General features: G+C 43.6%; 1 protein-coding gene across 4 annotated transcripts in view; it reads right to left on the bottom strand.

Annotated features, from left to right (window-relative positions):
• Positions 1-6,290: 6,290 nt before the first annotated feature.
• The window catches only part of pik3r3b (phosphoinositide-3-kinase, regulatory subunit 3b (gamma)), a gene marked incomplete at its 5' end in the record, with an annotated part of 166,466 nt that continues 157,162 nt past the window's right edge, over positions 6,291-15,594 (bottom strand). For 2 of the 4 annotated variants that reach the window (XM_079220518.1, XM_079220519.1), the window contains 8 exons: positions 6,291-6,842; positions 7,822-7,992; positions 8,110-8,184; positions 8,809-9,128; positions 9,233-9,358; positions 10,278-10,458; positions 10,557-10,655; positions 11,492-11,627. In XM_079220518.1, the coding sequence (XP_079076644.1) occupies positions 6,644-6,842; positions 7,822-7,992; positions 8,110-8,184; positions 8,809-9,128; positions 9,233-9,358; positions 10,278-10,458; positions 10,557-10,655; positions 11,492-11,627 (1,307 nt within the window). In that variant the 3' untranslated portion in view covers positions 6,291-6,643. The remainder of the gene's footprint in view (positions 6,843-7,821; positions 7,993-8,109; positions 8,185-8,808; positions 9,129-9,232; positions 9,359-10,277; positions 10,459-10,556; positions 10,656-11,491; positions 11,628-15,594) is intronic. The other 2 variants (XM_079220520.1, XM_079220521.1) reach the window with 2 other exon arrangements.

Raw genomic sequence — 15,594 nt, 5'->3', positions numbered from 1 at the left:
GGTCTTCTGCGATGGTGTCTAATGCAGCCGAAGAGCGTCGTCCACCACAGTTTAGTATATTTGCTCCCATTGTTGCAATAAGACATGAACTACAGTTTACAGAACATCTGTGACATCTGGAAAACGTTTATTGATGAGAACAAAAATATTCCAAGCCCAATGTTCTTAAAAAAAACAGGCCTGTATTAAGGGTCCTCTCTCTCAGTATTACGTTGTTATGGCATTATACAACTGACACAAAAATAACCGAAACTTGTTTCAGCTGTAAGCAGTGATGTTAAAATTGCTATATCAAATTCAGATCTGAATACACCATAAACAGACAAATAACAGTTGTTTTTTCAAAGACATCTTTTTTACAATTTTTCTTTTATACACAAAAAACAACAGTCAAGAGTACCAAATATGCATGCTGGATCTGTACGTATGTCAAAAAAAGGGTAAGTGGGGGAGGGGGGGCATATACACTTTTTTTTAAATCTTTTTTTTAAGTTAGTTTATTTTAAAAGTCCTTTATTTTCATATATATATATGTTGTATATATATATAAAGAAGTTGTTACTCCTCGAAGCTGTGCTGGGTACTGTGATCAGATAAGCAGTGGTAGGAACACAACATGACTCCCTCGCGAGAATCACAAACGTATTCAAACCTGCTGCAAATAAAACTTTGCAGAACTGCTTAAGGGCGAGTAGTAGTAGTATTTGTAGTAACGGTAAGTAGTATAATGGTAGTAGAGGAACAGCAGACAGTTGCTATTTTTAACAGTCCTCGGGTAGTGAGTATAAACACTCAGGTAAATCACCTTATTGTTCCAGAGGCCTTGGTTTGAAACTAAATGTTTTTTTTTGTAGTTTCTGAAAGGTGTTTCCTAAGCCTGTTTCCTGGAGTTGTTTGAGTTTTCACATTGGAAAGCTCAACTGAACAGTCAGTAAAAGTAAACTTGACAAAACAGATATTTTGGTTTGTTCCACTAACCCTTAACTTCTTCCTGCCCGTTCTTAGTACTACTACGAGTGAAACCGCCCATTTGGGAATATTGGTCCTGTGGGAGTGGATGCACCTGAGGGTAAACATGCGCCCCTCCATCAAGAACCCCTGGCTGACAGAAAAGGGAATATTGCATGTCGTGGTGGAGTGAGACGCGAAAAGGGAAACAGTCCTGCAGAAACCTCAAATTTGCAAGTGTGAAAATCATTAAAAACAAAATAGTTATTAAAAATAACCCCTGTAATAATCCCTGTTTACCTGCAGAAAGCTGCTGTTGTCATAGGGGGAGGTTTTTGCCTTCTAGATACACATCAGTCACTTGAATTTGGTACTTACTTTGGAAATATCAAAATCAAACATTAACATGAGCATGGATAGTAGGAGATTAAAAAAAACATTAAATGCAGAAAGAAGTTATTCTTATCAAATCAGTGTCAAATGTTCCAAAATTCCCAAAAAGATCCAAGAATTGCGTACAAATATTATGAATGATCACACAAGATAAGCGGGATCATAACTTGTGGATGGTGTCCTTTCTTCCACACAAGATTAAAACAATAAAAAAAAATATTGTAAAATGTAAGAGTTCCCCAAAATACACGTTTGTTCTTGAGATTTCTGCAGGACATATGTTCACAACGGACATAGAAAAGTTTCAAAATTGCGAACCAATCCGAACTCCAGCTATGGCCATCGTGTGCAAATATATGAAGGAGCACGGGAGAGAAAGTTGTGACTTTTGGTCGCGTTCTTTTAAATCCTTAAAAGAAGTCAGTTTATACCAACGGCACACGTTAAATCTGATCGATTTCACATTGGGACATCATTGAACAAGGATTTTAAAGATGGCCCCTTCCTGACGTGTCACAAACGTACCTGTTTAAACACTTTTTAAAACAACTGAACAGATCAACCAACAATCCTAGCTAGCTGTACGGGACACTCATTCACACAACATGGTTTTATCTTCTGAGTTGTGATAATATCAAGGCAATGGAGATAAAAACATCACTGAAACATCCATTTCCAATGATCAACAACTGAAGGATTAACAAGAACTGAAATCTTTGGTCTTAATGTTTTGTGGCGGGAAATGAAAACAGTCAAAGAACAGCGACAATACGACTCAAAAGCAACCCTTCAAAATGTAACATCTTTTAGCGAGATATATATATATATATATATATATATATATATATATATATATATATATATATATATATATATATATATATATGATAGATACGACATCTCCGTGTAAAGGTGACTCACGATGCACACGCAGACATCACAGGTTAACCTTAAAAACAATTCTCTTGTAGATGATAATGTGTGCAATTTCAGACAAGCCCTCTGTGAAGGAAAAGATCCGAACATATCTCTGAGAAGTTTCAAAAAAAGCGCCTCCTTCCCTCCTAAAGTAGCTCTACGTTTGCCTGGAACAAATACTGTACATCTGTCATAAAACTCTAAAAACCGCGGCCCTGCTCACCATAAAACAAAAGGGAACTCTTCGTTTTATGTGTTGGTTTTCCTTTAATAAATGTATTTCATATAAAGACATTCAACAGTGAGCAATGCAATATACTTCAAGTAATAAAGTTAGGGATTTGTTTGAGTTCCCCGTTAGAAAAAAAACCCAAAAATAAAACCTTCAGACTGTGTGGTGATGGAGGGGAGAGAGACTAGAACATCCATTTGGTGGTGATGTCTAAGCTACAGGAAGCAATGAGGGACAAGGCTCTTGAAGTGAGGACACTTCAAAAGTCAAAGCGATGGGGATGTAGCTTAATCGACTGAGAGTGATTGAAGTATCAATGCAGAAAAACCCCTGATTTGTTTATGTATTATTTATTTTTGTAAATCGCTGGTTTTGTTGTGTGATCGTTTCTACGGTAAACTTGAAACACCTGAGGGTTGATGACCAGAAACGTTGTGACGGAGAACGTTACATGTCTGCCAAATCAAAAACAGGCCAATAGCCCCGTGAGCGTTAGGAGCCTCACGTTTCAGTGACGGTCACACATCACTCGTGGTGCTTAAAGTTAGGAAGGAAGAAAAAGAAAAGAAAAACGCTTTGGACCCGGACTGATCCTTTTTTTGTACATTCAAGATTATATCGGCAAACCCCGCCCTGCTGTCCTCTGTAGGTCTAAGAGAAAGAACAAAGACCAGCGGCGGATACAAGAGACTAAAAAGGCTGTGTCCCAATCCAGAGGCAGACTAGTTTAGAGGATGGCGGCTGCACGTCGAAGCCTAAACCTCCTGAGCATCGCTTGATGAGCGTTGCTAATCCTCCCAACGTCCTACCTCTAACTAGTGGGAATGATACTTCTGACAAAAACACTGGAGTTGATTTCCCTGAAACATCACGTTAACGCCTGGAGCCAACACAAAGAAAAATGAGCCAAATGGTAAGTAAGTCGGACATCCTAAACAAGCTTGTTCTTGCCCGTCCAAATTTGGACAAAGGAAAGTCCCCTTCCTTGTCTGAATTCGACAATGGCCCCTGGAGTAGGACACAGCCAACATCTCGCCCTGTACGCCGTGAACTGTCGACGCAGCCTTTGCCTTTCTTCCTCTGCACCTCGAGTTTAGCTCGAGTTAAATGATCCGTTTTCTGCTGGCCGTCAAATAATTAGCTTTTACACGGTTATGCCAATTTTTTTTAATGGGACTCAGTTTACTTTTAGTTGTCAGGACTTTGTCTTCCAGCTCACCTCAAGGTTGCAACGGGTGAACCTGGATCGAGTCCTCCCGGCATCGGGACACCCAAACAAATTTAGGAGAGGCCGCTTGATATTAATGGCTTTCAGGTCCGCAAAAAACCTTGCCGGACTATAGAGGATGTGGGGTGGGTGGGGTGTCTGGACGACAGCGCTGTCGTCGGGGGTTACTACACTGTTGGGTATCGAGGAGGACATTGAAACGGGGTTCGAGATAAACGCATGGTGGGTACAACTAAGGTTGTATCATTCATTCACGAAGATCCTTTGCAGCTTCTCAAACAATGGCCCTCTTCCTACAACCTGATGCACTTCAGACATACGTGTGTGTGTGTGTGTGTGTGTGTGTGTGTGTGTGTGTGTGTGTGTGTGTGTGTGTGTGTGTGTGTGTGTGTGTGTGTGGGGGTTTGGTCCATACACTCAGATGCTGGCTTATCGTACTGTGAAAAAGCTTTGTCTGACTTTGTAACCAGCGTTATAAAAAAACTAGATGTTTTTGGTAGAGGCCCTCAAACGTTATCCTGTAAAAAAGTTGTGTAAATCAGTTTGAGTGAGTGGACTTAAGAACAGCTGCCTTTGTTTGCCACCAACAAGGTCAAGATATCATCAGCTCTGCTAACCTTCGCTTTCCATCCTTTAAATAGCTGCAGATTGTGAGACAGGCGGTGACGGGACGGCTGTCTGGGCCCTGCCTCCCCCAACGCTGACCCCGTTCATGGCCTCAGATCTCTCCAAAAAGGAACAGCCAATGGGTGAGCATCATATTATCACAGCCAATTAGCAAAACAGAATTTCAAATTTCTAGGAAGAATAGAATGCAACTTGTTTTTTTGTCGTTTTTTTTTCTCTTCAATGTTTGAAGACATTTTTTTATTGTGTGACGCTTTTTTGTGTTCGTCTTTGACAGAAAATGTTTCCACTGGTTATAAAGTCAAGCACCGGTAAGAAGTTCTGAGTGTTATAAAAAGAAAAAAGAAAACTGTAACAAAATAAAAGAGGAAACGAAGCATCAGACAAACAAACTGAATTTCACTCTAAAACGCCTCCTGTGCACTTTGATTATCTCTCGGCCCTCACTGACCGCTGGACTACGTTAACGAAACGCTAGATTGCACCTTCATTCAAGTTTTCAGTATTTTCTTCTCGAGCCTGCGTCTTCAGCTACGTCGCCTCCGTTCACCTGCTTTCTGTGTTACACATTTTGTCGTTTCTTTTTTTATATCAAAGCTTATTATTTCTGATGGTTAACAAAAACACAAACAGTCCCAGTTTTTCAACCCACAGTCATCATCTTCATGTTTCTTTCACTCATGTCTTTTTTTTTTAAACCACACATAAAATGGGTTTCAGGTTCCCTGGTCAAACTGGTTCTCCTTCAAGCTTTTAAGAGGATGATTTTGGTGAATCTGACCATTTGTTACCTCTTTTTTTTCTGTCTGGTTTAAGTGTAGCACCATTTGTGACCTCAGCACTCGGTATGTTAAGCAATTTTTTCCGGCCTGGTCCGGCATAGAAACTTAAACCGGTTTGATGCAAACCGCCGAACCGGAAACATCGGCGATCTATGCCGACAGCGTCACAGCGCTAAATGCAGCTGGTATTGCATTCGCAATGAAGCAACGGGAGTACCATAATCACGCGTTGGTTTAGAATTTCACATGAGAAAAAAATTGCAACTACTCCTTCAAAACCAGGAAACTTGCAAATTATTGTTAATTACTGGCTAACTAATCATTTTGACTTTTTAACCTACATCGCAGAGCAAGGTACAGAGTGCCGAGGCCACACATAGGACTCCTTTAAGTGCTTCATACTCCACCATCTGTATTTACAGAAGGTCTTGGCGTTTCTGTTTACGTACCATTTGGTTCTCCAAAAAGGCTATTTGGTGCGCAAGCACGTGGCCCAAAACTCGGTTTTATGTGTGGTCTTCAAACACACCATTCATTTCCTTTTCTTCGCTCTTTTCTCCATTCACAAAAAGAAAGAAAAACACACTCTAGCTGGCTCTGTGCCCTCGCCCCTCCACACCAACTTTGGTCTCTGGTTCCGATCTGTGACATTGGCAAAAAAAAAAAAAAAACTATGTTCCAGCAAAGCAAAAATAATACAAAAACCCCTCTACAGTTAGTATAAAAGCCAGCCTTTTGTCCTTCTTTTTAGACGACAAAACTGTTTTGTGTCACTTGTGCCCCACCCTCCCCCTAAACCCTTCAGCAGCTCTCTACATGGAGGAACACTTCATAAAATTAGTGTCCGTTGTCTCGTTATGCTACATTATTTTTGCTTTTTCGTACGGAGAGGGACAGGACAGACACTTGACATCATCTCCTCTTGCATGTACCACAAACAAAGTTACGAGAAAAAAGAAAACATCTGAAACTACTCCAGAAACAAGCAAAACAAAAGAATGTTTCGTAGTATAATCATCTGGAGGTGCAAACTAAAAAGAACGGAAAAAGAAACCAAAAAGAAACATTTGGGAATGTTTTGTAGTCGTCGTCTTCGTCGTCTTTCGCGTGTTTTGTTTTTAGAGTTTCCCGTAAAAAGTCTGAGCTGGAGTTTAGGTAGCAGCGGGGTCAATCTGAAACTCTGAAGTGTCCTACTCCGTTTCCTTCCCTCCTTCCTTCAATCGTTTTTTTTTCTTTTTTTTTTCTTCACATTCACAAACATTTAAAACTTCCTTGTGCAAATCAAGCAGTCTTTAGAAAGAATGCCCTCCGAAATTGTTCTTGTAAAAATATATAACTCCAAGGTGGCTGACGTGTGTTGCAGCTAGTGTTTAATTTGTTTCTATCTTTATCGGGTCTGGTGTTGGGGTTGCTTTGTATTTCAACCAATCCCCCCCTCCGCGCCATCTCCCCGTTCTCCATTCCCCAAGAAGGGGGTTGGTTTGTTGTCTATGTGGGGGCGTGGCCGGGTGGGGTTCATCTGCGTCCGGAGGGCATCTGTGCGTAGACGGGGTATGCGAGGCGCACGTTGAGCGAGTCGTTGTGCTGCACCAGCGAGGTCTGGTGGTAGTGGAGCACCAGGTCCTTCAGGCTGCTGTACAGGTTGTATGGTTCTGCGAAGCCAAAGCCGCGCGGTGTGCTGTAGATCACGCAGTGCTTCACCTCTCCTTCAACACTGAGGACAGAGAAGACAATGCAGTTCAGTCAAGCTGGCTAGTCGGGACTTTAAACAAATAAATAAAAATCATTCGGGATCGCAAGCATTACTTCAGAATAAAGCAGTGCTTTAGGCGTTTGCTTTTCTAAGTGGCGCTGTCTTTGAACGATGTGGAGGAGAGGCAGTCAGCTGGAGTCACTGGCAGTTTATGAAAACACTTCTCTTTTTTTACATCCAGGAGCAAAAGAGGCCTCTCTTTTGTCTTCTCCTGTCCTGTGGCTCCTCAGTCTTTCACCAGCTCTACAGGTGTAGCTGTTGAATATAACCAGGCCGGCCAACCAACCTTGCACCGTAACAGGCGAGAATACGGCAACATGTAACTGTTGGTTAGAGTGGAAATCGGTTTCACTTACTGGGCTGCTTCCTTTACACTCTAAAAGCGGGCTTGAAATGCTAAATGGACTAGTATAGAGCTTTTCTCAGTCTTCCCGACCACTCAAACACTTCACGTCATCATTCACCCATTCATACACTGATGGCGGGGGCTACCATGCGAAGTGCCACCTGCCCATCTAATCATTCAATCAGACTCTATTCACAGCAATTTGGGGTTAAGTGCGTTGCCCAAGGACAACCCTGCTTTACTCCACTGTCGCTCGATGGGCTCCTAAATGGGGTCCGCATTTTCAGATAATTTCCTGAAACCCAATTTTGTTTGAAATTTGGTAGAAAGACACTGCTATCTTGATTACAAGGTAATAGCTCTGCTATCCAACAATTGGAAAAATGCCAGGTGATTAACGCTACCTGCAACCAAGGCTAATGCATATTGAAAATCACTGTCACGAAAAAGAATAAATCGACACACGTTTCCTGAAGGTCGATAAGAAATGAACAAACATCTGTATCATGTCGCGTGCACCTCTGCGCCCCAGATGTAGTAGAAATAGTTTACAAAATGTCCGTCGCACACCACTTGTGTCCTGTGCGTACTCACTTTACGGAGCAGGCGTAGCAGCCCTTTTTGCTGCTCTCTCGGATGAGAAACGCTCCGTCTGGCTTCCCGGTGAGCAGATCCTCCGACTGCGTCCTGTTCAGGTCCCCGACGAACCAGCTCTTCTCGTCGTAGTGAGGCAGGTTCTCGTCCTCCTCGGTCACGAAGTAGCCTCTGCACCAAAAGAGCAAAGAGCGAGACGGACACGGTGAACAAGGCGCACTTCACTTGATATTTGCAGTCGCTCTACAGCAGCAACGGTTTCAGGAAAAACTCGTAGCGGAGACTCACTCGTCAGTATTTTCGTTCTTGATTCCCAGCCAGTCGTTAATTCGTTTTTGACGAACTCCTTTGTGATTCAGCCAACTAGAGAGAGGAGAGAGAGCGAGAGAGAGAGACATTACTACCAATATGATTCAGTTTTAAAAGGTTCTTTCAGCTACAACACTGTTTACGATGCACTGAGCAAACATGAGACTGAACAGAAATTGAATCAGCGAGCTTCCGACAAATGTTTTCACAGAAGGAGGCCGGCTCTGTCGAAACGCAGTTTGACTCACTCCTTGAAATAAAGCAGAAAATCTCCTGGTGAACCAGACCTTCAGTGAAGGGGAAACACAAGTTTCTAATCAAGCAGCATGTCGGTTGTTCTTTAGGCCTCTGGAATAAAGCGGGGGTAATTCCAAATTATAACTCAGAAAACCGGTCGTGTGTAGACAAATAATTTGTTTCCTGTTCAGCCATTGCTGTAAGCACTTTAAAAGTTTCCCTTTCAGATTGCCATTCAGATTACTCTAGTAAACTAATCACAAGTTTAACCCCAACCAAACCACTATATTGAATGAAACACTCCTTTTGTCAGATAGTATCAAAACCAAAATAACGTGAGATGCTTTTTCCACCAGAGCCGTGGTTTATCAATATATTATTGTTTACTAAGCTGGGCCACAAGGCACTGTACTAACAACCATCCATGTCTTGTGCACTTACACTAGATACTGGTCCCTGATCTTGCGGAGCTGTATGAGGTCGGGCTTCAGGCTGTTCATCTTCTTGTCGGTCTCCCGGTTGTCCATGGCTTGCGTCTTCAGGTCCTGCTCCAGCCGCACCTTGCTGTCGTGGATCTCTCCGAGCCGAGACTTGAGCTTCTCGTAGTTCATCATGATCCTCTCGATCTCCTTGTCGTTGCCCTCGCGGCGGAAGCGCTCGATGTAGTCCTTGCTGTAGCGCTCCTGCGTGTGGCACTGCTCCTCGAAGATCTTGATGGTCTCGTTGAAGGCTTCGATGGCCGTCCGCTTCATCTGGATCTCCTGAGGCGAGGAGAGAAGAGGAGGTGAGCGAGCGGATGGGAAACGTGGACCTTTTTCTTACCCATCTTTTTTCTTTTATGGTAAAACTTAAAGGGCATGCGTACCTGCGATGTCTTGGTGTATTCTTCATACAGTCTGTCATACTCTTTACTCTTCTCCTGGTATTGATTGTGGTATTCCTGAAGCTTCTTCCCCACAGCGTCAATATTATCCTCCTTCACCAGCTGGTCCTGAGGGATTGAGGAGGGGAAACGAAAAACATTCAGAGAGCGAGCGGTGGACAGAAACTCAAGACAGAAGGGGAAAAAATAAAAGTGTGTGTGTGCACGCGAGCGCGTTTGCTACGTTCACCCCCGATTCTGCTTAGCGAGTGTGACTCCAGAACAGGCTCGTTAATTAACCACCCACAATGCCCTGGGTGGATGGCAAGGTATGCACGCTCCGAGATATTGCATCGCTCTGAGTAATGACTCAGTGGAGCGAGGGGAGAGAGGGAATAAATGCAACGACTGCCCTTTGACACCGCGGATGTGTGCAATTATTTAGGGAGCGTGCCACGGGGGGCCGGCGAGCGGGGCTATATTTCAGAGAGTGAGGATCTTGCTGCCGCTGCAGTTTGAAGTGGAAACACCCAGCGCGAGCCGGGTGCGGAGGGGGAGGGGTTAAAGAGGAAACTGGTTGAAAAGGCCACGGTAGAAGAAACTGATGGATTACTAAGAGGGAGTTATGCCCTCAAGATCAAGATACAACAACACTACTTAGGAAAAATTCAGATTTTCTTTAGCTTTTTTGGTTCCCTGTTGGTTATGATCACATTTCAGCAGATGTGCCAAACAGATGAGCTACCAGAAAGGTTTTTAACTTAATTAATCAAATATTCTAAACCACAGAATACAAAGTGTCCTTTAAGACCAACCACTGCATTGTAAAGATGCCTGTGCACATAATTACAGTATATAGTTAAAAGTACAGCTACATGTTACACCTCTATGTGATGGTTGCGCAAACAGCCAAAATCCTGTGTTTTGTTCTACGATAAAACTAATTGCCTCAACTGAGATGAAAATGAGACACGGGTTGTAAAGACCACGGAATTTTCCTCCTTCAATAAAGCCGTATCAAACGGACAGTGTGTATCCTGTTGCATACCTGCTGGAAGCGGGAGATGGGGTACATGAGTTTGACGTCCAGCTTGGTGTTGTACTGAGCCAGAGACTCGTGTCTGTAGTGGCTGATGAGCTCCACCACTGAGCCGAACGTCAGCGGGTCGGAGAAGCCGTACTTCCCGTCCCGGTGGTAGATCTTTATCAGCTTGTTGTTTCCCCCTTTCCTGGCACAAGAAGAAAAGCCGGCACACGGACAAGAAGATGAGAACATGTCGACGCCACAGTCGAACATTTGCGGCGACAAACTGAAGAGAGACCGTACCTCAGTGTGAGTGTGTAGTCGCCCTGCATCTTGGTGGAAGCGTCCCGAACCAGGAAGGTCCCATCCGGCATGTCTCTGAGCTTATCATTCACCTCCTCCCTGAAGACAAAACAAACAATGGGATTGGTTGAGTGATCTGTGTACAGATGGTTTTTATGTGTAAAGTCTGCCTTCAATTATCAGTGGCAGGCGATGAGGACTTTGCCCACAGCCATACACCTCAAAGTAAAGTCCATCAATTAAACGACGGAGGGAGGGACTGGGCAGACTAGTCCGAGCCAACAGCATCTTTGCTCTGCAAGTGTGTGAAAGGCGGCAGACTGGCTGTCTGCACTGTAGGTGTGGTTATCCAAGTACGTGTGGATTGTGGCTGAGAGCTAACCTGCACTTATGACAAAAAGCCTCAACAGTTCAGACTCATCACTTTTACTTTAGGAAAACATGAAAAAGATGGTCCTGCTGATGTTCTGAAACTCAACTCTAAGGATACTGTGGAAATTTGAGCGCTTGGCGATAGGAAGAATTCAGGATGCATTTACTGAAACTTTACAATTAAGTAGATACACCACACAAACATGCATACATGGCTCTTTGTAACAACTGAGGAACATCCTATCACTCAACTAGCTACTATCAAATAAAGGTCAATACGTAAGGCAGACTTAGTGATTTAAGGGATCAAATATCCATCAAATTTGTACTCGTCATATACCAAATGTACATACTTTTCCTCACAGTAAGCATAATAAGATCCCCACTGATAGATGTGTCAGTCTATAGTATAAAATAATTGACATTTATTGCCAATAATTTTGAACGAAATGTAACATTATTGGTGAATATAGTTTTTTGGGGATAAGGATATGTGATAAGATATAATCTACTCAGTCACTCCATTTTAAGACCCTGTGTGTGTGTGCGTGTGTGTGTTTTACCTGGATATGTCACCCCAGTACCACTCGGCCTCTTGCAGCGAGCCTCCCGCTCCTCCGTCCTTGGTGCCATTGGTGCCGCCCCCTCCCAACCCGACTGAGCAGGGCTGCTGTGGCTTTGCTGGCTTCGGAGGAAGAGCTGGGGTGGAGAGAAAGAGACGATGTGTTACTATTGGAAAAAAGGAGCTGGTATACATACATACGGAAAAAAAACACAACACTGAGGGCAACCGCCCATCCTGGACTGCTGATGCAGGGAAAGCGGAAGCACCGTTACTACTCAAGTTAATACTCTCCAGATATGTCATTACTTCAGGGCTTCGTGCGAACAATTACACCAGAACAAGCGAGAATGTGTATTCCATACACACATACCGCATATGCAAATTGTAACACAGCAGCTGTTTTTATACCTCCACACAAATGCAGTGGCGGTGCAGTTTGTGACCGTGTTGTTATTATTAATCACACAGGGAAACGACACAAGAACAGCACATTCATCATCACAGTAATTATTCTGTCATAAACCACATGCGACACACACACACACACACACACACACACACACACACACAGTTTTAGGTCCCGAGGAAGGAGAAGGAAGTTTGTTACAACTGCAAACACTTTTGTTTTCATAGTCTTTGCACTCGTCCTCCCACTGAGCTGCTGCAGGGAAACCTCCTGTTAATCTTCTAAAGTTCACAGCAGATAATGTTAAACTTAAACTCGGGTTTGCACTCAGCCTAACTATAACTGATTCTGTGTTGAATGCAATTCCTGAAATACCGTGTAGCCTTAAGGAAGCTTGTGCAAGCCTAATTATCAGAAGGCTTTTAAAACGGTACACTTTATAGAAAATATGCATTTTTTAAGAGTTTATTCTTTCTCACAAAATGTGTATTGATGTTGAGGGGGAGGGGGGGAGTGGGGGGGGAGTAATCAAGCAATCCACACAGAAATGCACATTGCCAGCAGCGTTTTAAAGGCTGAAGGTAAAGTCTGCCTGAACGCTAACAGCGTAATAAGGCCTGCTGGGATAATTGGGTTATCGAAGTATGGTACGTTATATGGACACGACCTCAATCATTTTTGCTGACCTCAATATTTCCCTTTGCGAGTACACACGTTAGACGAGACCTGAGCAGTGTGCAGACGTTGCAATTTTCTATTTACAGAGCTCAAGAGTCCATTGTATTTACGTTTTATCCGTCAGAAATGTTGTTCATCGCTGTAATTTCTGGGACAGGCCTAATAAGCATAACAAGCAGAAGTACTTGTGTTTGCTGCCATGCTGTGTGCCGAACAGAGAGCTAGCCTGAAGATGACCCACAGTACCAACAGCCCCCCCCCCCCCCCCCCCCGAGGGTCTCAAGGCACGTCTCAAGGCACATCTGGTTACAGTTTAAGGAACAGCAGTGTAATTACTGGAGAGCTCGCACACACACCACACGTACACACACACACACGACAAGTGACCGACACGTGGAACACCCACAATGCACAGGGAGAGATGAATACAATACCCAGTTTGTTGTGATGTTATTAATGAGGCAAACACCTGCTACTTCCGTGTGTGGCAGACACAATTAGCATTGTCATTATAATTAGAGTCAAGTCCAATATTTACTTTAAGCACTGGACATTACTATATATTCCGTTGGTATGCATTGTCTCCAATCTAACAAGTTTGAGAACTGAGGAATTAAATAGGGTGCTTTGAGCCACAGAGCCACCAGAGGGCCATAAAACGATCAAATGTGTAGTACGTCATTATGTCACAATTACACTTCAAAGAACATTTCTTTTGAGTTGTTTGAAACATTTCAATTTCCACACATTGTAGCTCATGATCCTTTTTGTTTCATGACAATCTGCACCTGTCTCATAATGCTGTGAATTCAGTAACTACAGGACGTTACGAGGAGTGAGATACAGCGGGAATGACAAAAAAGGACTGCCAACAGCAAGCGGCCTTGGACCTTTTCCCTCACTTCATGCTGTGAAGACCTCACCAGATAGGTTGGACTGCCACACATACACACATTCAGAGGAATGTCGTGACAGTGGCAGCTCCTCTTCCTCTCCTGTCCTCTTTGTTCTCCTTCAACCCTGCTATCCTTCTCACTTTTTCTCTCCCCCCTCCCTCCCTCTCCCTCTCTCTCTCTCTCTCCCTTTCACATCACCACGGCAGTCAGTTAGTCAGTCGGTTACTGCAGCCAAAGCTGTCATTCGGCAGCTGCACAGTTCCCCTCTGTCAGCGCTTCACACACACGCACGTCCAAGTACATACAGAGAGAAAGTCCACTTCATATTCAATAAAAAAAACGGTTTAAAATGAACAGGAAAAACAAAAAAATAGGTTACAAAGAAAAACACTGTTTTGACATAACTGAAAAGTGTGTGCATGTTGTTCCCTGTGTGGAAGTACATGGACCTCACAACGTACAGTATTGTAAAAAGGACAATAGGTGGGGGTCGTCAGGGATGCAACTAACTATCATTTTCATTCATCTTAAATGTGGCTGAAGTCATGTCAGCAACATTTCAAAATTAAAGAAATATGTAATTCACAAAAATTCAATACAAAAATGCTAAGGTCAAACCAGCAAATAACCCTTTGTTGCAACACTCCACTGGAAACTTGAAGCATTGAGGTCGGCGACCTCTGCAGTGTCTAGGGGGCCAGCCCCCCCCCACACACACACACACACACACCGGACAACACTCGTGATACGCCTGCTCTTCTAAACCGCTGTCCTGCACGAAACGAGTCAAACTCGCTCATGACAACTGTCTTGCTGAAGAGGACGGGATCTGAACATGTCGGCAAATATGAGAACGTACACTGTGTTGTTCCGAGTCTGTACAAATTTAATAAAAACCTGTCACAACTAATGCACACGAGTCTAAGAGAGAGAGAGAAAGAGAGAGAGAGATGGTGAACAAAGGCGACCATCAGCGCAGCCTCCCTCGTCCCCTCCCCCTCACCAGACAAAGGAGCAGCGCTCAGCCACACACACAGCCCGTCGCGCGCGCGCGCACACACACACACACACACACACACACACACACACACACACACACACACACACACACACACACACACACCTATCCCGAACACTGACCGACACACACATGATTAACACTCGCACCGGACAAACCCACAAAGCATCCATGCGAGCCGTGGTCATTTTTTGGCGTGCACACAGCTGATCACCATGAGCGCAGCAGGGACAGCATATTAACAAAGGTCTTTACTGCAACACGAGTTTACGCGCAGAGACCTTACGGCACATGTTGCAAAAAAAAAACTAAAAACAAAGCAGATACTCAAAAGCACGTGGCATGAATTGACTGAAGGAGAAATATGCTCCTGAAATCTGGTCCACTTTCCATCTGGACAAAGTAAGGAGCTGCAGGTGGGGTGTGTGTGTGTGTGTGTGTGTGTGTGTGTGTGTGTGTGTGTGTGTGTGTGTGTGTGTGTGTGTGTGTGTGTGTGTGTGTGTGAGCTTTTACAGTATGTGGGTGTGTACCAGCGTCACGGCCATGAAAGCACAAGCACCCACTTCTCACACATGGAGATGCTTTAGAGCGTAAGACTCTTTAGTTGTTAAATATATATATAGCCTGAATAAAATGTTAAAGTCATAATTTACCAGAGCCCAACACAACATCTTGAAATTTCAATTTTCGTCTGAGCAACAATAAAAAAATGTTCAAATACTAAATTACAACATTGAACGCAAAACAGTAAATCCTCACATTTGAGAGACTGGAACTCGATAGCAATTGTATTTGTGTTACACAAGCAACTTTCTGTGGATCGACCCATGATTGCAGCATTAATTCCCCAAATTGTAGAGTACAAAAGCAAACTCCGCAACAGAGAAGCAATGAAGACAAATGCCCACGCGCACACACACTCTTTGGAAGTGTTAAGTCATGTGCTGCAAGAAGGAATCAAAGAGGGGAATGCAACAGCATGAAAGAGGGAAAAATATGAAAAAGAAAGTGTGCAACCAGTCATTGCAAATAAATGTACACAGATTGGAACGGCAAGAGTGGTGCACGAGAAAGCTAGCGAAGACGGAACAAAGGCAGCAACA

The sequence above is a fragment of the Taurulus bubalis genome (assembly GCF_910589615.1).
Source record: "Taurulus bubalis genome assembly, chromosome: 7".
NCBI lineage: Eukaryota > Metazoa > Chordata > Actinopteri > Perciformes > Cottidae > Taurulus > Taurulus bubalis.
Note: the sequence above shows the minus strand (reverse complement) of the source record. Positions and strands in the feature narration are given on the sequence as shown.